General features: G+C 48.7%; 5 protein-coding genes across 5 annotated transcripts; 4 read left to right on the forward strand and 1 right to left on the reverse strand.

Moving 5' to 3' along the window:
- Positions 1-1,856: 1,856 nt before the first annotated feature.
- T069G_04612 (uncharacterized protein) lies at positions 1,857-3,443 on the forward strand (the record flags this gene model as incomplete). Its single annotated transcript, XM_056171822.1, has 7 exons — positions 1,857-2,060; positions 2,154-2,190; positions 2,256-2,323; positions 2,417-2,645; positions 2,720-2,914; positions 2,981-3,043; positions 3,142-3,443. 7 exons carry the CDS (start codon positions 1,857-1,859, stop codon positions 3,441-3,443), a joined length of 1,098 nt encoding a protein of 365 aa, XP_056028680.1.
- Positions 3,444-7,263: 3,820 nt separating this feature from the next.
- Positions 7,264-10,323, forward strand: T069G_04613 (OPT oligopeptide transporter protein domain-containing protein; the record flags this gene model as incomplete). The annotated part of the gene is made up of 6 exons (XM_056171823.1): positions 7,264-7,368; positions 7,736-8,356; positions 8,402-8,661; positions 8,722-9,952; positions 10,028-10,054; positions 10,120-10,323. The coding sequence occupies 6 exons, from the start codon at positions 7,264-7,266 to the stop codon at positions 10,321-10,323; spliced, it is 2,448 nt and encodes an 815-aa protein (XP_056028681.1).
- Positions 10,324-11,504: 1,181 nt separating this feature from the next.
- Positions 11,505-13,478, forward strand: T069G_04614 (fungal specific transcription factor domain-containing protein; the record flags this gene model as incomplete). The annotated part of the gene is made up of 4 exons (XM_056171824.1): positions 11,505-12,394; positions 12,445-12,522; positions 12,610-13,188; positions 13,271-13,478. The coding sequence occupies 4 exons, from the start codon at positions 11,505-11,507 to the stop codon at positions 13,476-13,478; spliced, it is 1,755 nt and encodes a 584-aa protein (XP_056028682.1).
- A 105-nt stretch (positions 13,479-13,583) lies between these two features.
- T069G_04615 (transaldolase/Fructose-6-phosphate aldolase domain-containing protein) lies at positions 13,584-15,113 on the reverse strand (the record flags this gene model as incomplete). The annotated part of the gene is made up of 6 exons (XM_056171825.1): positions 13,584-13,977; positions 14,069-14,163; positions 14,247-14,305; positions 14,385-14,694; positions 14,819-14,931; positions 15,011-15,113. 6 exons carry the CDS (start codon positions 15,111-15,113, stop codon positions 13,584-13,586), a joined length of 1,074 nt encoding a protein of 357 aa, XP_056028683.1.
- Positions 15,114-16,236: 1,123 nt separating this feature from the next.
- On the forward strand, positions 16,237-17,341 carry T069G_04616 (enoyl-(Acyl carrier protein) reductase domain-containing protein; the record flags this gene model as incomplete). The annotated part of the gene is made up of 5 exons (XM_056171826.1): positions 16,237-16,324; positions 16,383-16,490; positions 16,565-16,722; positions 16,807-16,905; positions 17,009-17,341. 5 exons carry the CDS (start codon positions 16,237-16,239, stop codon positions 17,339-17,341), a joined length of 786 nt encoding a protein of 261 aa, XP_056028684.1.
- Positions 17,342-24,493: the final 7,152 nt, after the last annotated feature.

Here is a 24,493-nt window from a genome sequence, read left to right on the forward strand (position 1 = left end):
TGCTCTCTTAAGCATAGCATGCGGTCGATAGGCTGTAAAACGCATCTTGTTGCATGAACTCGGGATATCCGGAACTCATGACCATTCTCCAGGACAATAATTATCAGAGGGCCGTAATTTTTAGGATTTGCCACCACAGTAAGGAGAAGGGGCAGGAGAACAGAATAGTAAGTCGGTTTAGCTACGGTGCGGTGGATCGTCGCATGATCTGAAGGTCAGGCTTCTCCTAGTTTTTGATGAAGATGAGGAGAGAAGAGAGCAATGCAATCATCTCATACTTTTCGGCTTGGCCCGGCCCGTCTTAGTCGAAGGCTTAAAGGTCACTTTTTCTGGAGCTCTTCTTCCCTTTTAACCGACGTCAACGAGCTGCTCTACTTCTTCCACGGCATGGATATTGTAAGTGGTGACAGTTTGTCTAGCCCCGGTGGGAAGAGAAGCCGCTCGTTAAAAATTCTGAGACAAGAAAAAAACCAAGACGACTGGCGTTCTGTCACACAAGGCAAAAAAGACGACGTGCAATAAACATTTGCGCCACTGACAGACAGCTGCGTCTTAAGTGTTCGTCAACGCCGTTGTTTGATTCTTTTCCGTCCAATGGCGTTGTCCCAATTTATCCAGAGGGCCGAAGGATTCGGGCTGGCGACATTCGGCCCCTGCAATGACACACCGGGGAATGCCGGTAATTACCCCGAAATGTGCAAGGAGAGAAATAGGTCTGGCCTTTCAAAAGTGCCCAGTGTCGGTCTTCTAACATGGTGAAAGCTGAGACGCCGATTCAGGAATGGGTTTAGCAAGTCGAAGTAAAACGCAACTATCTCGTAGCACGCGGTGCCAGACGGCTCGCTTCCGAAACCGGGAACGGGACGAAAATGAGGATTGGAGTCTCGTATTAGTCGTATTTGTCTAGTTGATGGGCACTTTTCACAAGTTGGGCTTTCTTTCTTTCTTTCTTTCATTATTGCCATTGGATGCATAGGAGACTGGTGTATGTATAAAGGAGATTGTATTTATGCATACTGACTGGGCTGCTGGTCTTGAGAGAACCTAGAACGCAGGCCCTGCTCAATAGATGGTTCGGGACTCTGCAAATATATATCGCAGTGAGCAAAGAGGGGCATTTTGAAGAAACACCGAGAACCGAGCCTGTGGATCTAGCCCGTCGTTAGCTGATCTTTTAGACTGATTCTCTGTCGACGGAAGGCCGTTTCCGGCAATTTAGACGATTGGCAGGCCGACTAAAACTGCTAGGATTCGGCCTATTTCTCTTTGAGCAAAGGCCCATGAACCAACAACATGCTCTTGATACACAAGGAACAAGGACAAGCCAGAGCGAACCAACAACATTTCGTATCTTGTAACCGAAAGGGCTACTGTTACATTTTCGCATTTCAGAGGCTCCTCCATCAGACGAACTGCTTGGGATTAGTTACGGAGCAGACCCGCATGACTCGCAGGGTTGTATCTGTCGTGACGGGAAACGAAACCCTTCACCAATACGACTCTGTGACAAGGCCCCCAGATTTCATCCCCGAGCTGAGGTGATAGTGGTAATACTACCTACTCTTTGCTAGTGATTGCAGACATGGCTGCTTCCAGCCAGCCTAACGCAGGGGACCATGAAAGGGGCTAGTATTGCTCGGCCTCTCCCCAGTTATGGCAACGTCGCAGTCCGAATCCTTCTCGACGATTGCCGCTCAACAGCCGGGGTGTAGAAGACAAATCTTGGAATTCTGGACCTATTAAGCCAACACGGTCCCGCCGCCCGTGTATTCCAGCCCGTTGTTATGTGATGTGCATTTTGCGATCGACGACCCCCATCGAATCGAATTAATTACTGGAGCTCTGCCTCGCATGCCATGATCGATTTCGGCATCGACGCGCCGTACGGCAAGCGCGATGCCATTGATGATGGGGATCCGAATCCTCGCGGCGAGAGTCTCGCGCACTTGTCCATCATATTCGTCTCTCTGGCGGGCTTCTTCGTCATATTGCGGATGGTAACGAGATATTTTCACACCAAGGCCTGGGGAGCTGACGATGTCTTGATTGTTGCGGCACTGGTACGTGATGCCCTTTTGTTTGTTTTTAAATATTAAGATATATCGCTGGATGGGGATTGATGGTCTGACTTGTTTCTTCTTTCTCGTTGCTAGGCTCTTGCTTGTTGCATGACGGCTGCTTACAACGGAGGTTCGTTTCGCTTCTTTTGCAACCCGTTTACTATCTTTTGACTAATACGAAGGAAAACAAAACAGAGGCTGGGAATGGATTTGGACTTCACAGTGACCAGATCGATGCGCACCACAAGATATTAGCCTTCAAGGTAAGCACCAGCAAACGATCAGCGGCCCGAAATGGAAGGGGAGGAATAGCAATTCTCTGACCGAAAAGAAAACAGTGGTTCTTTGCCGCCCAGATCCTATACAAAATCACAACATGCCTTACCAAAATGTCCCTGGGCATGCTGTACCTGCGAATCTTCCCGGACCGCAAGTTCCGCATGGCCGTCATCAGCGTCATGGCGGTGACTGCGGCTTACACGCTGGCCGCGGTGCTGATGACGATCTTTGCCTGCAATCCCATCGAAAAGTCTTGGAACAAGCCCTTGCCCGGCAAGTGCGTCAACTCTATCAGCATTTGGTACTGTGAGTCGGATACTGCCTATATTGTGTTCATGTTGTCTATTTGGGAGCTTGCCAACTAACCGCTATTAAAATAGCGACGTCTGTGTTGAACATTGTGACGGACATGTTGATCATCGGGTTGCCGATCAACGAGATTCGACGACTCCAACTGCCGCTGGTGAAGAAGTTGCTGCTTTGTGCTCTCTTTAGCCTGGGTATCTTTGTCATTGCCTGTACCGTTATACGAATGATTACTGTATCGCCGCAGACGACCGCTTCGGATCAGACTTGTCAGTCAACGATTACCACAACTCCCCTAAACTTCTACAACACGTGCTAATAGTTGAACTATGTAGATTATCAAGCCGTGTCCAACAGCTGGACGTTTGTCGAGACTAATGTCGGAATCATTTGTGCTTGTAAGTCTCTTCTAATTCTTTATCAGATCAACCAACCTCCAACAATTTGCTCCTCTCTCAACCACTCAAGTTCCATGTTAACCATAGAGTTGCTGTAGGTCTACCGATCGTCTGGGTACCTCTCACTAGACAGGTGCTTCGATGGCTAGGTCTCGGCGGAGAGGAAACGACAGTCACGAGCAAGTCTGCCTACGCCCTCGGATCGCACAACCATGTCAGCAGTGCACGAGCACGCACCAGCCGTCGCGATGCGGAGGGCGATAGCGTAGAAGAGCTCATGTTTGACGGCATCAAGATGACGAGGAGGTTCAGCGCTCATGTAGTCGAGGAAGATCGGGGTCAGAAAGACGCTTCCCCTGATGACCGCCCGTGGGAGAAGATCCCCAAGCCGCCGAAATAACTCAACTATATGCAATGCGTTCAGCTTTAGGTCGAGTCCACCGAACGATTATCCCGAGATTTCTTTTAATCGTGTGGCCATGTCGTGGTTATATGACAGTATACATCTCGGAAGAAAAAGCTAGGCGACTTACGGACCGGCCTTTTTCACTTCCCTCATTCATTGTTTGCTTGGGAGCTTGCATACATGATCTAATAGCACTACAATCCCCTTGGGTCTATTATTGGGCCATCGAGTTATAGCTCTGAAAGACTGACAGAGAATCGGGAGACGATGGTGCAATCTGTATACGAAGAGTATTCAGATATTGCTTATTGGGGGATCTTCCAATGAAGGCTCATGGAGAGAAGCATAAGAAATAGCTTTTCATCATGATACTTGTGTGTATATAATAATAATAATAAAGAATAGCAAATAAGTCCGCTTGTTACTCTCAATCAAGCTTCGAATTATATGCGATATGCCCGGCTTGACATGATATTCTTGATTCAAGCGAGACAAGATGCTTCGAAGGTCGTGATGAACACTCTACTCATCACCCTGGACCGTTGCATCACCTTGGGGCATAAATCTATTGTGACTTTGCACCAATGCTTACCAAGTTCAGCTTGTTAGATGACATATGATTATTGAGTTAACTGGGGCCGCTGATTCATTTACAAGGAACGGTGGGAAAGGGCATGCATGATGCTATCTCTTTGTCTTCCCCGTACAGCTGGAATGCGAGCTCCACCAAGGTAGGTAACATTATAATATGGGCTGATTTCAGTCTCGATATTCAATTACGTCTATTGCGATTTTCGTACAACTTTCTTCGTGGACGTAGAAGAGCAAAAGCAATATGGGGGGCTGAGCTTTTCACTTGTCATTATAGTACGGGATACTTGCCTTCTGCCGTCTGTGCTGTTGCTGCAGAGTCGAGATATAGCCACCTACTTATAGAAATACGCACCAGACATGTATCCATGGACCTGACTACCTTAGTACTTTAGTAGTGCCTGGTTGTCAGGTACCAGCCACCGGTAATTCGGTCCATTTTGTTGGTATCATTGGGAATTGCGTGACTGTCTGTTAGTAGGATACTGGAAACTCCGCGGCCTGTTGCAGCGTGGTGGCTGTATCTACTTAACAGTGGCGACTATTGCCTGTTATAAACTTTGCGGCGTCCTGTTTGGCGGAAAGACGCCAAGTAGAATAACCTGAATATATATACAAACCCATCAAACCTGCTTGATACTCTGTATATCCTCACCGACTTCCCGAATTGCTGATAAGCAGAGCATCATGACATCGGATCTTCGAACGCGTCAGCAGGGAGAAATGCCAAGACGGCAATGTGGAGCCGAGAGTTGAGCCGGGGAAATGGGGGATTTTTGGTCTTTGACTGAGGCCAATTGCGCCTTGGTTGCAGGCAACGTGCGTTGTGCGTGTCTGGCCTGTATAGAAGAGGCAGTTCAGTGAGCCCGAGGTTGCGGATATGCCTGTGGCTTTGCTGGATATTCAGCGTCTGTTCAACTCAGCAAAGCTCAAGAGGGAAAACCAGATGCAAAACATGGAACACGTCCTCTGCAGCGTGGATACTCGGCGTCGTACGGCTAGGCCTAGCAACTGGAATGGAGGCGCTACTATGCCGAGTCCCGCCCAGCGTAGCCAACGGCCAGGATGACATTGATGACAGCGACACAGTTGTTCCCTCGCGGTACTCCATACAAGGAAGTCAGATCGCACAAGGATGGAGCCGCGCTTGCGCCGTCACTACCGACCGCTGGGCCGCTGCGGCAATCGCTCGGGATTGTTGAGATGCAACTTGTGGTGATGGCGCGGAGATTCAGAAGTTGATAGGGCAGCAAATGCGACAGGCGGGTGGGATCTCCTCTCATCGTTTGTGCCGACAAGGCTAGAGTGCCAGAAACAGAGGCTGAGACACAGAACCACCGCCCCATTGTACATTCTGTAGACTCAGTGTAGAGCGACCATCAGGTATGACATGACATGGCCTGTCGTCTGTACGAAGCCACTTGTACATACGAAACCGCTCGTATGTAGCACCTGGTACGTGATAGATCCTCCCGCCTGCCTCAGATTCTGTGCCAGCCACTGACAGCTCCTGTCTGAATGGTGTTGGACAAAGCACTGGAAGCCGATACGAGCTCTCCATTCGCCAGCTGTCCGAGCTGTCGACTGATGACTGATGACTGATGCCGGATGGCTTCTCGCGTGCCGTCTAAGCCGATCGCCATCCGTCCAGTGGGACCTCGACCACGAGCCATGATTGCCGTGTGCCGATTAGCAGCCCCTAGCGCCCTATTGGAGGCATTGGGCAAGGGATAAGACTTCGAAAAGAGCCGCTAGAAGCGTTGCTTCTCGGGTGCTGCTGTTCTGTACTCGTACTGTAGCTGTGCCATGTGCGATACAGAGACGCGGGAAGTATGAGACCTTGGTCCGTCACTGGTGGTTGCATTGATGTCTGAAGCCCAAGCCAAGCAAAAGCCCAAGGATGGAAACAAGCACCAGACACTCTGTAGCGTAGACAACATAGGCACTATCTGGGACTGTGTTAGCAGTCATGCAGCTGGAAACAGACGATGCAACGCCCTGATGCCTTGTTAGCCAGTGGAGAGCTGGGTATCAGGAAAAGACGTGACGATCTCGCCACTAGGGATGAGGGCTGAAGAGCCGATTTTGCCGTTGAGGAGCAGAACTTGCATGGTCGTATGGCAGAAGAGGAAAAGAGAGAAAAATATGAAAAAATTGAAAAATGAAAAATGAAAAAGACGAAAGGAAAATAGAGCAATGTAGAATGTATCCACGAGATGACGGTATCGCAATCAATTCACGCACTCGGTAGGCTGTCAAGTGAGGAGGTGGTGATTGATATTCATCCATGTTGATGTTGTGTTGCATCTGTGCCGTACTGTCGTCTGTATCTGTAGGTAAATCAGCGGGCTTCTTATCGCGATACCACAGCGGCAAGTACCCGCAACCTGGTGTGTACTTGGTCGGAGTGCCAAGACCTCCCCAGATGCTTCGAGCAGGTACTTGTGCCGCCCGCAGCAAATGGTGTAGTGTGCATGTCGCATTGAGGCGCAGCAGGCTCTGGCAAGGTGACGCTGCAGGTACTCTCTCGTAAGGGAAGGCCATCAACCGTGTATCCATCCTCCATTGCTAAGAGCCTCTTGGCGGTGCCGTTGAGGCTTCGGAATCAGAAGAAAGTACCGCACAGGTACCCCCGGGCGTCAGAGTGTGACCGACCGAGTCTCACCAAGCAGCGCTCATTGGCACTTAGTTGGCACGCATTCATCCGATCAATTGCATGTACCTGGAGCGGACCAAGTGCCCGTTAGGACGACCTGCGAGTACCTTGCGGGATACCTAGCGGCATCAATTGCGTGCCCTGCCCTGCTCAGTGCTCAGTGGACAGTGAGTGAGCCCGCTGGAGAACGGCCCAGAAAGTCCCCCAGAGAGCCCCAATAGGGCCCCAATAGGCCCCCCGTAAGCCTCGAGAGCCGCCCCAAAGGCGCTAGGACGGACCACTGCCAAAAGCCCGTCATCCCCAATCCGCCATCCGTCCCTGCGTCCAGGCCTTGCCCTTGGCGTCTTTTTCGTTGGCGTTGGATCTCGTCTTCCTTTTTTCTTCTTATCCCGTCCACTCGCTCTACGCTCTGCAGCCTTGGCCCTCGACCCTCTGCCTCGTGCTGTCCACTGGCCTCGCCGGCCTCATCGCCCCCCCGAATCGAGAGACGACAGCGAGGAGCGCCGTCCGACTCGTCGCCCCAGGTCTAGGTCGAGGTCTGGCTCATCCTGTCCCTGTCCCTGTCCGATGAGCGACGACGAGAAGGCCGCTGCCACTGGCGGGGTGGCCGAGATGACGCCCAATTCGTCTCGTCCGTCCATCGTCGACGACGGTATCAAGGACGTTATTTCGGTAAGGATGCCACGGTCGAAGCAATTCTGCTTGTCTCTGTTTTTGCGCTGGGAATGTTGTTGCGCGGGCGGTGTCGCATCTGCACTGGGAGCAAGCATCGCCACCAGGGTTCATGTTTGGAAAAAATGAAAAGGAAAAAAAGCCATTGGATGGGCCAGCGACGACGCCATTCGTTTGCTTCAGCCTGCTTTTGCGTCCTCCGTCTTGCTCTTCAACAGTCTCCCGCTGCCTTCTCCCCTCTCTTCTGTCCTTTCTTTCTTCGTTTCCTCTTGTTTCAAAATCTGTCATTCCTCGTCTCATCATCAGCTTCCTCAATGAACTGGCACAACTGACTGTTTGGGCTCTTCGCCGCCCGCCCCTTTCGCAGGAACCCTTTTCCTACGACGAAGACGATCGCGACTACTATTCTCCGCAAAACACCACCGAGCACGACCTCAACGTCACCGAAGATGATTTGCTCGAGGCCCAGGAGCTCGCCTCCCGATACACACTCCAAGAGGTCCGCGACATCATGACTCGAGTCTTTCGCGTCCACGAAAAAGACCACAACTTTCCCTCCATTATCATCCAAAAGATCAAGGCCTTTCTCGAAAATGAGTCTGTCTTTTCCAACCCCGAGAAGCACCAGCACCTGATCCAGGAGATGAAGCTGGAAGCCGCTCTCGTCACCAGCAACAGCCCCTACGCCGAAGTTCGTGCAGTTGTCAGCAACAAGGACGATCCCACAACACCCTGCTCAACCATCCGCAGCTGGGTCATTGGACTGGCTTTTAGCTGCCTGTTAGCCTTCATCAACCAATTGTTCGACATTCGGCAGCCCGCCATCCGTGTCATGGCCAATGTTGCCCAGCTGCTGTCCTACCCCGTGGGCAAGGCGTGCGAAAACTGGCTGCCAGACGTCGGCTTCACCCTCTTTGGCACATATCACTCCCTCAACCCCGGCCCATTCTCGAAGAAGGAGCACATGCTCATTACCATCATGGCAAACGTGGCTTACAACACGCCCTATACCAACAACATCATCTGGGTGCAGTATTTGCCCCAGTACTTTAATCAACCGTACGCATCCCACGTTGCCTACCAGCTCCTCATTGCCCTGGCCACAAACTTTATTGGCTACGGCATGGCTGGTATCTGTCGCCGCTTTCTCGTCTATCCGTCGTACTGCGTATGGCCGGCTTCTCTCGTCACCATTGCCCTCAACAAGGCCTTTCACAACGAATCCAATGCCGCGGTCGAGGGCCCCTTTGGCAAGAAGTGGAAGATTTCTCGCATCAAGTTTTTCTACCTCATGTTTGGCGCCATGTTTGTCTGGTTTTGGTTCCCCAACTACATTTTCACTGCTTTGTCTAGGTTCAACTGGCTGACCTGGATCGCCCCCCACAACCGCGACCTCAACGTTATCACCGGCATCAACCATGGCCTGGGCGTCAACCCGTTCCCGACCTTTGACTGGAACGTTTTGCTTTGGGACTCGGCCGACCCTCTCATGGTCCCTTTCTACAGCACGCTCAACCGTTTCTTCGGCGTCTTCATCTCCTTCTGGGTGGTCCTCGCCTTCTGGTACAGCAATGTCTACGACACCGGCTACCTTCCCATCAACAGCAACCGCGTATATGATCACTTTGGCAAGCTCTACAACATAAGCCGAGCCGTTGACGACCGGGGACTGTTCCACGCCGAAGAATACAAAGCATACTCGCCACCCTTTTTGAGCGCCGGCAACATTGTCATTTACATGTTCTTCTTCGCCATCTACACATCGACCTTGACCTACGCTGTGCTATACCACCGTCACGAAATCGTCATGGGGTTCAAGTCTCTTTTCGCCAGCTTCCGAAAGAAGAAGAACCCGATCAAGGACGAGAGAGTTCTCGACGTTCACAACCGGCTGATGAAGGCATACCCCGAGGTTCCGGAGTGGTGGTACTTGATTTGCCTCGTGCTTGCTATTGCCCTGGGCGTTGCTGGCATCGCCGGGTGGAATACAAATACGTCTCCCGGCGTTGTGTTCTATGGCCTGGCACTCTGCATCATCTTTGTCATTCCCGTGGGTATCATCAAGGCCATGACGGGCATTGAGGTCACCCTCAACGTGCTGGCCGAGTTCATTGGTGGCTCCTTTGTCGATGGCAATGCGCTGGCCATGAACTACTTCAAGTCCTTTGGCTACGTCACCTGCGCACACGCCGTGTGGTTCTGTAACGATCTCAAGCTTGCCCATTATGTCAAGATTCCGCCTCGCCAGACCTTCATCGCCCAAATCATTGCCACGTTCATCAGCACCGTTATCTGCACCGGCGTTCTCAACTTCCAGATGAAGAGCATCACCGGCGTCTGCACACCCGATGCGCAATTCAAGCTCACCTGCCCAGGCGTCAACACCTTCTTCACCGCCTCCGTCTTGTGGGGAACAGTTGGACCGCAAAAGATTTTTGGCCATTCCGGACAGTATACGGAGATTCTGGTCGGCTTCCCCCTGGGCATCGTCGTCGTCGTCTTCTTCTGGGGGCTCAACAAAAAGTTCCCCAAGTGGACCTGGACTCGGCAAATCCATCCAGTGGCCATCATGTATGGCGGCATCGTATGGGCACCGTACAACATGTCGTACGTCTGGCCATCTGTTCCCATTGCGTGGATTTCCTGGGTTTATCTTAAGACTCGATTTGTGTCCTTTTGGTCCAAGGTAAGCGATTTCCCCCAAACTCCCTTTGATAACTCTCCGACTTATGCTGACTGATTTTTCCCCAGTACAACTTTGTTCTCTCAGCAGCCTGGTCTTGCGGCATCGCCATCTCAGGCATCATCATCTTCTTCGCCTTGCAATACACCGACGTACAATTCCACTGGTGGGGCAACATGGCGTCTGATATGGGCTGCGAGGGCAAGGGGTGCACGCTGAAGCACCTTGCACCAGGGGAATATTTTGGACCGCGCATGGGCACCTTTGACTGATAGAAAATGGCGCGACTTGTGTTTTCAGCTTTGGCATTTTTCTTTTTTTTCTCATCTTCGCCAGAGTGTAAGATTGAAAGGCACTCGGCGCTGGAGTCATTCATAGTGGAGTTAAAGGGAGAAGGGAGCATTCACATGGCGGGAACTGCTTCACAAGCATGTTGGTCTGTTTTTGATATTTTGTCTGTTTTTATTCCATTTTGCTGTTTATTTTTTTTTCTACCTCTGGGAAGGAATGGGACGAGTTATACCCCTATGTTGATCTGATAGGAACGAGATGACTGAAATGAAGAGCAAAGCCCACTCTTTCAAGGAAACGAGGCGTTTAGAGATTTGTATAAATGCGAACCGAAAGGCGCTAGAAATGGCAATGGACGGGACTTTTGGTTCAGTGGGTGAGGAAAGGGCGACGGATTTTGAAGCTAGAAAATCAACAATTATTGAACTCTTATTGTCAAGTTGTGTGTTGAGTGTTTGGTCAAGTCTTTTGTGTGAAATGCTTCATGTTCTTGTGGCGAGAGGTTGGTCACTGACAAAGTTGCTGAGTCAGAAAGCACTGTGCGCTTTCAAGTACAGAGTACCTGTCTCGGTGCTAGCACAGCGCTGATATCGTCTGTACAGTAGACTTTGCTGACTCGTGCTCGCGACCTGCTCTCTTCATTTCAATTGGCCAGTCGGCTCTTCACTTCCGCGGGTCTCTCTTGGACATGATACTGAGTTGAAGATTCACAACTTCAACTTTTCTCTTCCAGCTGTTAGTACAAAGAAAGCAGCACAATCACTGGCCACGGCCTGGCTGATACCGCCCACTATGAGTGCCGGTAAAATAAGGGCCATGGTGGCCTGCAAGCACTGTCGCCAGCGGTAGGTTCAGACTCGACAGCTCTGTGCTTCCTTTTGTCTGCGTGGGCTGACGCCAGAGTAGGAAGAGACGCTGCGATGGTATGACGCCACGATGTTCGGGCTGTAGGCAGAGAGGATTGGAGTGTGTGTACACAGAGGCTGCTCCTCCCAGGTACGTGTGAATGTGAAAAAGAGCTGCATGATGAGGTGAAGCTGTTTCCGTTGGGTGCACCACAAAGGAGGTATTGTATTGTTTTTGCGTATTCTGATGAACCTGTGGAAATAGAAACACTACTTTACGCTCCCAGTTGAATGGGTTGGATCACCAGAATGGAACCATGGCTTCGGATGAGTTGCTTCAGCGCCTGGAAGGCATCGAGATGTTGCTTGGAGAGCACGCCGAGGCGCTGAGGATACTGCAGCAGGAGAAGCAGTCGCAGCATCGTGGAGATTTATCAGCATCTATGACGCCACACCTGTTGCCCGACTTTTATCGACAAGCTGAAACTACCGAAAACGATGAGAGTCCGCACTCTCTTCCACGAGAAGCATCAATGCCGCATTCTACCTGGGCACTCACCACGCACGAAGGAGGCGACTCGTCGAGACGTGGAGTGAATGGTGATGGCGGCGACGATGTGCCTCCAATTACCATACCGCTAGGACATCAGACGAGCACGAGCAATCTATTGACGCTCCCTCAGATGCGTCCCTTGGTGGGTGATTATCCCGAGGACTTCATCTTCCGGGTCGAGGAGAGCCGATCACCATCTGCGGCCATGGATTTTATGACTGCGCCAGGGCTACAAGGCGAAGAGAAAGATATTGACAGAACAGTTACGGACGATTATCTTAGTAGCTTTCTTGCCTTGGTACACGCTTGCCACCCCATCTTTGATCGCGACGATCTTCTCGCAAACTACGAAGCCGCCATGAGAGAGGGTTTGGGCTCTGACGTCCGGTCGGGCGTGATCCTCGCGGTTTTGGCCCTTGGCGCAACGGCTTCGGATGCGATTGATAACGGGGACAATGGGAATACTGGTGATGCTTGCATGCAAAGAGCACTCCGAATCCTCGTGCCGGCGTGGACCCTCTCGTTTAGTGGCAATATTCAGTTGACACAAGGGCTGATTTTGTGTGCGCTGTACTTTACATATGTGGTGCAGCCGTTGACGGCGTGGAGGTTGATCTATATGGCGTCGACAAGCATTCAACAGCTCTTGATTCGGCAAGTATTTTGCGATTTGGTGTGGTGAGGTTGTTGCTGACGGACAACAGGTGCAAGGATATCTTGTCGGGCCAGGCTGAGATTCAGGAATTGACCCGGCTTAGCTGGATATCTTTTATCATTGAAAGGTGAGGCCAATGATATGATGAACTCAGGGGGGAGGATCTACGCATGTTTGTCGAGGTACCTGATATTAACGAAAATGCCAACTCCAGTGATCTGATTGCAGAGTTTCACCAGCCAAGGAGCGGCATTGATGTCCTTGTTGATCGTATGCCCTTCCCCAACTACGGCACCAACCCGAAGCTTGAGCACCTTTGCGTTCTGGCCGAGATATCAGCTCGGTCTCTTCTCAACCGGATGCATCACGCCATTTACTTTACAGACAGCCTTACGATATACGCGGGCCGCGCTCTCGACTCGCTCGCCTCTTCCCAGCAATCTTCGCTGCAACCGGACGCATCTCTACTGCGAGTTTGCAGCGAGCTTAATTCTCAGCTCGATAGATGGTACGAAGGCCTACCGGTCGATATTAAACCTGACCTGTATGATCGCGCGCCAGGAAATAGACAGGCGTGCATATTGCGTCTGCGATACTGGTCTGCGAAGCAATGTATCTTCAGGCCGTTTGTGATCCACGCCACGTCGTCGCAGTATGAAAAGGAAGGCGTAGAAGTGCCCTTGGCAGTGGTAGCTCAGTGCAAGGTGTGCCTGGCAGCGTGCCGAGCTTTCCTCCACGGGGCGATATATCTGCTTTCGGAGAGGACGCCCTACGCATATAGCTCACTGCAGTTGTAAGTTCTTCGATTTCGATGCCTGAAGTTGAAAGAAAGGGGAGATGTTGGATATGACGAAGACTGACTGGATCGTATTTAGCACTCTCAACTGTTTCTTGGTGCTTGCCCTGGCTGCAAACTCGCCACATCTCGGTCATCTTGCAGAAGATATTGATTCGAACCACCAGATAGTTGTCGAAGCTCTTGAACCTTGGGCGCGACCGGGATCGAGCATCGAACATGCCCTAGAGATTGCCAATTCAGTTGCGAGGAAACTTCGTCTTCGCGATGACCGGCGGAGGTTTTAACGACGATGATACCATGTTCCAAACGACTGCAATGTGACCATGCGATATGAAGTTGTGTTTATTTGTCATTTAATTCTATGGTGGTCGGCTATCTATGTGTGGTATTTACAAACCCTGTGCAGCAATCTCCTTCTCAATGGCCTCTTTCGCCTTGTTCTCCATGTCGATGAAGAATATCTCGACATCCTTCAACCTATTCGCCGCGATGGGATCGTTCCTGATGGCCTCATCGAGCTTCTCGCCGTCGTTGGCAACGTAATCGGTCCGCATATTCGCCAGCTTGCCGTCCCAGTCCGGACGAGCAAAGGGGTCCATGGTGGACAGTTTTGTGAGTCGCTGCACCGTGGCGAACTCGGCATAGCCAGCCTTGGGCTTCTTGGTGGTGAGGGGAGGCAGTTTGTCAGGGGTTTCGAGGAGAGTTCGGATGAGGTGCGGCGAGATGGTGACGTGTGGGCAGCCGAGCTCGGCCATGGCCATGATTTCCGCCGGGGTGAAGTGGCTGTTTTCGTCAAAGGGCAGACTTGTATTTTAGTGTACAATTCCTTTTCGTTTTGTTTTTGTTTTGTTTGGGGTGAACGGGTGGAAGTTACCTTGCAATGATCATGATGGGTTGTTCTTTGCCTGTTTCTCGATATTGTTTGGCGAATGCCTCGAGGATGTGGATTACACGAGGGGACATGGGATGCTATTTCGACTGTTAGAATGTCTTGATAATTCTCTAACGCTTTTTACTTGCAAAGGGAAAGAAGCAATAGAATGTGTTTATACCTCTAAAGCGGGATCTTCGAAAGCGAGACGCAGAGAAGAGTCCAGATGTGCTGCGATTTCTTTTTAATTCGATCAGTTGTCAGTTTCCGTACAATGACTTACAAGAAGCGCCGCACAATTTCGTATAATTAGACGTACCATTGTAATAAGGGCTAATAAAGAGACACCCGCTCTGACTAGCCGCAATCCCCTGCTCGAGCGAAAAGACGCTGGTGGCAAGCGTCCGGATGCCCTCCTTGTTGAGCACCTGTGCGGCGGCGGCAGCGGGGCCGGAAAAGGGGATCTTGATGGCGAAACGGTCGCGGGAGACACCGGCCTGTTCGTAGAGAGATGCGAGGGTGCGGGCGTGGGCGATTGTGGCAGAGGAGGATGAGATGTGGCGGAGGGAGGTTTGGATGAGGACGCGGCCGGAGAGGAGGGGGATGTTGCGGGCTGTGAGGGCGACGGCCTGGTTGTTTTTGTGAGTTTTTGGTGATGATGATGCATGGGAGTTTTCATATCAAGCGAGGAAAATTTTGAAGGAGGGAGCTGGGGAGTGAATGGGTGAAGGAGAAGGAGTGTGTTGAACATACAGCTTGGTCATAGACTCGCTCCCACCCCTGAGAGCCGTATTGCCTAACAAGATCTTTCAGGAGAGCTTCATCAGCCAGGAGCTCGTTTGTGATGATGGCTTGATTGGATGTTTCTGGATGACAAACAATTATTATGTCAGTCTTTTGTTCGTCTTGCAATGATGAAAGTTGGTGACAGGGGCAAAGATGTACGGTTGTGTGGTGTAAATGGGATGCTCTTGATGAGCTCCGTATCAGCGCTGTCGACGTCGACGTTGCAAAGGTCTTCGAGGCGATGGAGCATGGAGCGAGCCATGGCTGATGAGGTAAATGCCAATTAACGCTGTATATACGATAGGTAGTCTTTGGTATAAGATGGAACTGTTGGTGTTGGTGTAAGTGAAGCTGTGACGCTGTTTAGAGGTGATGGGAGGAGACAGGAGTAGGTATGGCAACGTTATATATGCTCTTGTGCATTTATTTTCTTTACATTATTTTACTTAATTGGGCTTACTTGACGATAATACATACACCCGCCACCGGTTAAACCAACACGGATATCAGCTCCAGGATGAACCCACACGAACCACCGCATCGTGACTCTCGTGTTCCCCCGCCTCGGCTCGCCTGCTGCATTCGTTGCGTCCAGCTCCCAAGTTTAAATTGGGTGGGCACATATCAGCCGCGTGACTAATGCGGGCGGGCCGCCGTTCCGCTGCGTTACCGGTGTAAGAAATATTTGGTGGGTTGGCGGGCCGCCGCTCCGCCGGTTTTTATCGTGTAAGAGTTGGGGGGATTCTCGACTAAAACTGGACCGATATTGGCAATTCGTCTTGGTAATCTGTCCTTTTTGGGTTTCTGGAAGAATAGATTAGGACTAGAAAGATGGATATGGTAGTTGTGGTGTGACATGTCGAGTTGAGCTATGCACTGTATGTTCCACTCTGCATTTAATCGGCGTGAGAGGAGCACACACGACTATACATCAAGTGTGGGAAGATTTACGACTATTTTTCGTACTGTCCTCAATAACTTCAATATCCACATGTTGCTCAGACTAATTGGGATGATCATGCTTTGTAATGACCAAGTTCTCGGTTCAAACACAAACTAGATGGATCACTTGACAACACATTTGGATCATCGCAGGATTCTCTTACTAATTGACCATTTGTCATATAGTTGCCTGGCATCGTTCTCTTTGCTAGAATACGAGTTTGAGGTGGCCGGCGGCAACTGGGGCCGCCGCCCGGAACGAGGCCGATAGATGGCACAATCTGTGTTTCGTGTAAGCATAGAGCGGTGGTAATCGCGATAATTATTTGTTGGAGTATAATAACGGCAGCTGATGTCACGAAAAAAAAGGAATGTTTTACCACCAATGACAATTTTTTGGACGAATCACCCTCACGAGATCAAACATAAGCATACACACCATCATGGGTTCTACAGAGTCGAGCACCGATCAAACCCTCGTCAACACCAGCACCCCGAATCTCTTCTCCCTACATGACAGAACAATTATAGGCAAGTATTGTCTAACATCACCCGAGTTCACAACAATAATGTTAATTTAAATCTTCAGTCACTGGCGCGACTGGCGGTCTCGGTTCGCAACTCACGAGAGCCATCCTCGAGTCCGGCGGCGATGTCATAGCCATCGATTACGGCGAGGTGACGCCAACAACATGGGGTAAGCAAACTACCAAACCGCTATAATAACGACAACACATCCTAAATCACTGTTTACTTACACGATATATACAGAACCCCTTCAATCCCTCGCAAAGTCCCTCTCCCGCAACCTCACCTACCATGCCTGCGACATCTCCTCCCAATCTCTTACCACCAGCGTCTTCGAAGTAGCAGCCGCTCAAGCCCGATATCCCGTCCGCGGTCTGATCAATTGTGCCGGTATTGGAACCGTGGGCGACTCCATAGTTTACCCCGAGGATCAAACGAGACGTACACTGGATGTCAATCTCGCTGGTAGTTTGTATGTTGCGCAGGCAGCGGCAAAGGTTGTGACGAAGCAGTATCATGAGGGGAAGAGTCTGGGAGCGAGCTTTGTGTTTGTGGCGAGCATGAGCGGGTACATTTCCAACAAGGTGAGTTGAGTTTATTGCTTCTCTCTTCTGTTCTTCTTATATGGTGTACATGCCCGAGAACTTGCAAAAACAACTTCATATTAATCCGTCTTGTTTCCCCCAGGCTACCCCAACAGCAATTTATTCCGCATCCAAAGCCGGCGTCCACCAACTCGTTCGCTCCCTCGCCGGCGAATGGGGCTCTTCATCTCCATCTTCACCTTCAAGCCCAATCATCCGCGTCAATTCCATCAGCCCCGGCGTCATCGAAACCCCCATGACACAGCACGTCCTCGCCAAAGAAGAATGGACCTCAGTATGGCGGCAAGAAGCAATGCTCAAACGAATCTCCACTCCGGACGAGTATCGCGGGGCCGTAATCTTTCTGCTAGCGGACGCGAGCTCATATGTTACGGGCACTGATTTGCGGGTTGATGGCGGATCGACGGCGTGGTAAGAACTGGCATGAGAATAGAAAGATAGCGCAGTATTGAATTCATGTTCCACATTTGCTCCTCTTTACTAGTAGCAGTGTTCGTGTAGCTTCGCAGCAGTTTGTCATGACTTCCGGCCTTCCGTCTCAGCGAAACTCCCTCTCATTCTCGTCCTCATCAGCTTCTCTTACGCCCCGTAATACTGGCTGCTTCTTCCAATGCAACACCTTTAAAAAAAAAAAACTGGTCAGCAAAAACTCATCTCAGTGCAGTATCCTGCCATCAGGAAACTCACTCGTAGATAGACGCCCACGTAGAGTGCCAAAAGCACCGCATATCCAATCCTCTTGATGAAATTCATGGCCGCTGTCCAGACTTCTCCTTCTATACCCAACAATTCAGAAATCACGTATCATCTTAGATCTTTAGAGAGAAAAGACACAATTATAGGGTTTTAAGGGGGAATGAGATTGTGAACTCGTGTCGTGTCGGATCGGTAGAAGCCCAAAGATGACGACGAAAAGCACCGATGCAAAAAGCAGTGAGACGGGTCTATACTAGCCCATTCTTATGCCATAATACGACCCCAGACCACAGCCAGTGTCCACTTCTTCTAGACCTAGTGGGCCAATAAAGACGTGGCTCCAAATCAGGCACGGGAGGATTGTTCTGTCTTATCATTGACACCAAAACGCTGCTCTAACAGGGAGTGCTGCTTCTATGCATTTATTCGCGGGACAATGCGCACGTAAGATCCAAGTCCAAGTAGCCGAGATCCGAGATCTTTATCGGTAACTTGTTTTATCTTTGCTTTTTAATGTGTCTTTAATAGATTGAAGCTGACTTACTCTAGCTATTCTATACAGCCTAACTAATAGCATTGGACATCCGCTGCCTCTACGGAGTAGCCACATCCTCCCATGTCCCGCTCCACCAACCCTCCAGCATACACAACCAATAACTACCTAGAAAACAACCTGTCATGGCTACTCTCTCTCTCTTTCTTGGACTAATGTACCGCATTATTCTACTTTTGCATAACTAGTGTGCCACTGTTACTAAACACCGGCCAGTCTCGGTGTGTTGGACAGTACATGCCAGACATACTCACTCCAGTCTAGTATAGGTAACGCCCAAGGTTGTCGACATTGCCAGCACGACGCTCAGCAAGGAGATTTACGCAAGAAAATCACTACGGAGGCTGGGATTTGCCGCATCCCATTAATATGTCAAGAAAATCGCCGTAAGATGGGATAGTGACAGATCAAAACGACCCATAACGACATACATCGAACCAAACGGGATCCGAAAACTGTGGCCGATTTCGTCAAGAATCACGCGGGATTCAGGGAAGAAAGCTTGACTGCCCATAGGTGATATTGAGCACCTTGCCCTGAGCTTTGCCCAGATAAATTGACGAAAGGGGACAATGCGGCTGGGCCATGTATCGATCATTTCTGCCAACCCATCGTCAAAGACATACCAACATGAATCCCTATAGCAAAGATACGAGTATCTCTGGAAATACACGTAATACTCTCCATATCATCAAAGTACCTACACGTAATCAACGGGACGCGTCACTATTCGAAAACTTTGTTTTGTTTGTTTACATGCGTGTACACAAACATGATGCACTGTGTCGAGATGGACACGATGTTGCTACCCGACATTGTTCTACTGGGCAAATTACATTCAACATCACTTGGGAAAAGACTGTATTAGAAGAATTGAACTCGAAAATTGGTTAACGAGTATAAAACTATTCAATCCAGTGGTTACCAGATCTGGCACAAGGGCTGAACGATTTCAAACGTTTAATAATTCCAAACACTTATCAATTCCAAACACTTATCAATTCCAAACGCTTAACTATTCTAAACCCTGAGCAATTCCAATCGCTTAACAATTCCAAACGCTAAACCATTCCAAACGCTAAACAATTCCAAATGCTAAACAATTCCAAATGCTGAACATTTCCCAATCCTCACATTTCCCGATGTGACCACTTGAAGCCCTTGGCTCTTCTGTCCACACACCTCAGACATTGGCATGTCAGGCAGTACTCGCCTTCATAGCCCTCATGAGTGGCTGATGAGAAGTTGCGGTGTGTGTGCCCGTTGTGAGGATTGTAGTATAAGGGCTTAGGCCCAGGAGTAGTGGCTGTGTATGGGATAGATTTAAACCCAGCAGATGTGATAGTCTTGGGGGCAGAAAAGCAGCAACCCATTGTGACTGTGTTTGTTTGTTTGTGGTAAAGAATAGAGAGTAGAAGATAGTAGAGAGAGTGGAAGATAGTAGAGAGAGTGGAAGATAGTAGAGAGAGTGGAAGATAGTAGAGAGAGTGGAAGATAGTAGAGAGAGTGGAAGATAGTAGAGAGAGTGGAAGATAGTAGAGAGAGTGGAAGATAGTAGAGAGAGTAGTAGATAGCTGCTAGAGCAGAAGAGCAGAAGAGTATGAGAGTATAGAAGTTCAGAGTATTGCTTAGAGCTTAGAACTTGTAAATATGTGCTTGAAGCTGGATGCTTTGAGCTGAATGCTTGGATCTGACTGTTTGGATGTGGTTGTGTAGGAGGAGAAAAAGAAAACAAAAACCTCGGGGGGAACGAATTCTCTTATAGTCAATCTTAAAAGACAAAAGAACGCCATCCTTCCCGCAGCTTCCAGGTTTTGGCTTCGAGTACGTTATCGTATTGACTCACTTCGAAGGTGGTGGCTTGATGGTGGTGATAACGAGCAGCCCTGAAAACTAATCTGCGATAGATACTCTTTTCACAGATTGGTGTATCATATGCGCAAGTTAAGTTTCTCTCGCACATATACTAGATCCATGCACTTCGTATTTTTCCTAAGAGGTATACGCTATGGTATAATATGCTGAATATACCCGCCTACAGTCTAAAAGAAACAATAGCTATACAAGAAGAAATACAATACTCTCCAAGTTCAATACGTATAGCAGACAGATTCATGAGTCACAGGTGCGTCTTGTACTTTATGGAAATTTCTTTACTAGCTCTGGAGATGGAGTATATGCCCAATTAGTCGAAGATGCTGTTCTTGGTGATTGCAAACACTCTCGCCTCACCCTCACTTTCAACAATTAATATAGTAGGTAGAATGTAAGATTTTTAGTCATTATTTTGGGAACAATTCGGAAGGATATACAGTATCATTTATGTAAGAGAGTACTTGATAGTCAGATACCGAGGCAATGAATCATACGAGAGCGAATCATGTCGTATCACGTTCTATTTGTTTCGTTTTGTTTCTAGGTATCTTTTTTAGACTGAAAAAAATTGCCTTTAGAAAGTAAAGACGCAGCCTCTAGATCAAATTGATAGGAAAACGTCAAAATTCTGGGGTATAAAGATATGGCTGACGTATGTTACAAGAGCAACGCGTTTCTCAAGCATTGAAGCCACCCTACGTTGCCAATGTCTATCGAAGCCACCAGATACACCATAACTCTAAGAAATCTCATGTTTTGATAAATAATTTCAAGTATTCTCCGCAGCAACGGCGTCTGGTACTGGAAGAGACGTGGAAGAAGATGCTTCAGATGGGCTGGGGAGAGGAAATGTGTAGTGCAACAAATACTATACATAGAGAGAAAAAAATATGTATATAAGCACCCTAGAAGATGCCCAGTTGCAATACATCCAGTCCAATCTCACAGTGACTTGCTATAAATCTGTGAACAAACAAGTCTCCGAGAATGCGGGGCGGTTGAATGCGCGTTCTAGCAGAGTAGTAAATCTGGACAGGATATGCGAAACAGCCATACTATGCTTACCTACCTAAAATTAAATATTCACTTACATGAGAAAGTAACCCAAATACTCTGCATTCCAGGATTGAGAGGACAGGCCCTAAATAGCCGCCGTTGTAGTTTTTATCAGGCAAATCTTATGGTGTAGATCACCGTCTAGCCCTTGCTATATCGGACGAGTGATGAGATTCAGAGAAATCGCACACATGGATGGAACAGCTTAGACTCTGAAGATGTTCACTGAAAAGGACCACATTCATAGTAATGGCCTTTCTGCCTGATATATTGAAGGGTGAGGCTATCGACTGCCTGTGGAACAATGAATGTGCCCAACCCGCCCCGCCTTTTCAGGTACACACATGTGCTTGGTTTTACACATGTGCCTAAACACTTTGTACTGCGAGCGTTTACATGTAATGCGAATAGTTAGCGCGATATAGCGTTGTGTGAGGTTTCAAGGCCCCAAGCCCATCGAGCTTCGAAAGGTTCGTAACGGCCGTAGCGAACGTTGTTAGCCTCGTCAACAAGCCAAATAAGAAACTCTTGGGTGTTCTCAGGAGAAACTCTGAGACTTTAGCAAACATCAAAGACGGATTTCATACCATGGTTGTAAGGCGCCGGAGTAGCCCCGAGCCCATCGAGCTTCACGCCTTCATTGAGGAACCACCTATACGTTTTCTGAAACGTGTAAGCCTATCCCACACAGGCTACCAAAAAGAACAAATATTAACGTATGCAGCGTGTCGTGGAGCCTGATTCAGCGAAAATACCAGGATATAACTGGGAAACAATTCCGGCGAATCACATGGAACTGCCAAAGTTTCGCATGGCATCTGATATTGGATATGGAAGAGTCTTGGATAGATTTGACAACGGCCTCAGCAGCAAAGCTGAACTTACCAGGATATTTTTTCAACTACCAATGGAGCTTGGTGGAAAGTATGGATTTTACCAACGAATGATACTCTCCCTGAGCACGAAGTACCAAGAAGGCTTGTATCAACAAGATCGAGGACGAAAAATATTCTATTGGGTAACCTTTCCGAAGAGGCCCATTTCAGTTGCAGAACTTCAGGACGTCTTGGCAATCCCTTCTCCTTCGCAAGAAATGGACTTGTCTAGTTATAATTTTCATGACAACAGACCTCTTGAATTGGATCGTGGAATATTATCGGCTTGCGGGGGGCTTGTTGAGGTTGGTATTGCTAGTTTTCAGTCTCTGGATATCTGTGCTGACCAGTTTGCTTGTAGGTGCGAGACTCATCTCTAGATAGAATCGTTCAGCTGATACATCAAACAGCCCGAGAGTTCCTCCTACAAAAAGTTGCCGAGCCCTACTACCTTACTGAAGCTGACGGAGATGTGGAGATTGTAATCACTTGTTGCCGAATCATCTGCATTCAGCTCCCATTCTCCAAACGGAGGCTGGCAATACCTTTTCACAAGCAAAGGTGGCGGCCAAACATCTTTCAAGCCACTCTCTGCTCGTATACGCCATTATATACTTAAAGAATCACATATATCATCTAGGAGATGGCAACGAAGATGTGCTACTTCAATTCAAAAGTTTTCTCATAAGCTAAAGCTTTTAACTTGATATAACCTATACTAAGCCCTATTACTAAGTTAGTGATAAAGTTATCTACTATATCCCTAGATTACTATAATACAAAAACACTCTATATAACTTACGCTTCTACAGCTTCTAATACCATGCCTATTTAATTAAGCTATCTTACATCAGTCGACCGAAACATCACTCCTTGGGTCCTCGTCTCAGGCCACTGTCCGTTCTACGCTACCGGTGGCCACCAGTGCCAGCAATGCCAAGCGGCTTTTGAAGAAATTGTATACATGTATGGTGTGGATCTGGTTGTTAAACGGTCACCAGCACAACGCTGAGAGATTTTCCCCTATGTATAATAATACCGCCGACCCTAACGGAATGAACGATCCCAAGGCGCCTATGTATATCGTTAACGGAGGGGCCGGAAACATTGAAGGGTTGGCTGACTTAGGTGATAGCCTACCATTCAGTGCTTACGGTAACGATAAGGACTTCAGCTTCGCTAAGGTCAAGCTTCTGGATAAAAACCATATGCAGATTGACTTTATTAAGTCTGAGACAAGAGAGGTTTTGGATTCTTCAGTCTTATTCAAGTCACATAAAGATCAGTTTGTTATAAATTAGTGATATAATTTATAAAGCTGGTTAGTCTTATGCCTCTGGATTACCTTAATTATCTAAGCTACTCCGTCACAACCGACGAGCTGGCTGCTTTTGCCTGCACATAACACTTGATTACATATCTGAAGCGTAACTGAATTCTCCAGTAAGAAAACTTGTTTATGAGTTATTGATTGACATGAATAATTAATTCAAGATGTCTACTAATGATAAAACATATGCTTTGGACCACATTAATATACATTGGCATGAAATTGGCATGCCTGCGGCTATCTATGGCAATTAGGAACCAGAGAATGAATGAAGCTCTTAATCAATTGCGCGGTATCATTCATCAAGCTCCTAAAGGCGTCCCAAGACGTGATAATGTACACCAAACTGTTAAAGAGCGCGTGAAGGGGCCCTGCAACAGATTGCGTAACCAAAAGACCAAAGACTAGGTATGGGTACTGGAAGATCTGGAGGAGACGGTTGACACTCGATGGTATCTACAGTCAAAATATGTTAGAGAGTATGAAGTGCTAGAAATCCATGGAGTGACAAGGTGGAAACTTGAGCTCACCCACACGACGATAAGGGAGATGAAAACTAGACTGGCGTATTTGACGTAGGCAGAGGATGCTTCAGACAGGTATGACTGGCGTCGTCGAGGTTGAGCTGATCTGACTGACATGCGATGATTTCGATCAAATTTGTGCCAGAGTGACGAAGGCGAAAGATGAGACCTCGGTCGCGACATAACACCTCCATGACTTGACAGTGGAACAGCCGTATTCTCCCACGAACTGTGACATACCAGAACTTCTTCGTCCATGTCATCGAGCTGAGCGCTATTCAGCTGTGGCGGGATGCTCCTAGTGGCAACGAATGAGAGCTCTCCACAGGGTTCAATCGGCGTAGCGTTGGTCGTATTGGATCGAACTATCCCGTCAGCTACTACTGTGCCGCCCCTGGCTGCAAATTTCAGCACCTGCCGGCGGCGGCAGTATATTCTGATACCGGCAGCAATATATATTGTGAACACGAAGACGATGATAGTCCAAGCCGGACCATATAAGACAACTACTTGCAGATATCTCCATTGGCTGCTCACCCAGCACCACAACTGATTTCCTGTCAACTACTTGTACAAAGCGTAACGCATTGACGCAAGATAAACAGTCAACCTAGGAAGCAACTTACGACTGCAGGTCCATACACGTAACCCCTTTCTT

The sequence above is a fragment of the Trichoderma breve genome, chromosome 3 (assembly GCF_028502605.1).
Source record: "Trichoderma breve strain T069 chromosome 3, whole genome shotgun sequence".
Lineage (NCBI taxonomy): Eukaryota > Fungi > Ascomycota > Sordariomycetes > Hypocreales > Hypocreaceae > Trichoderma > Trichoderma breve.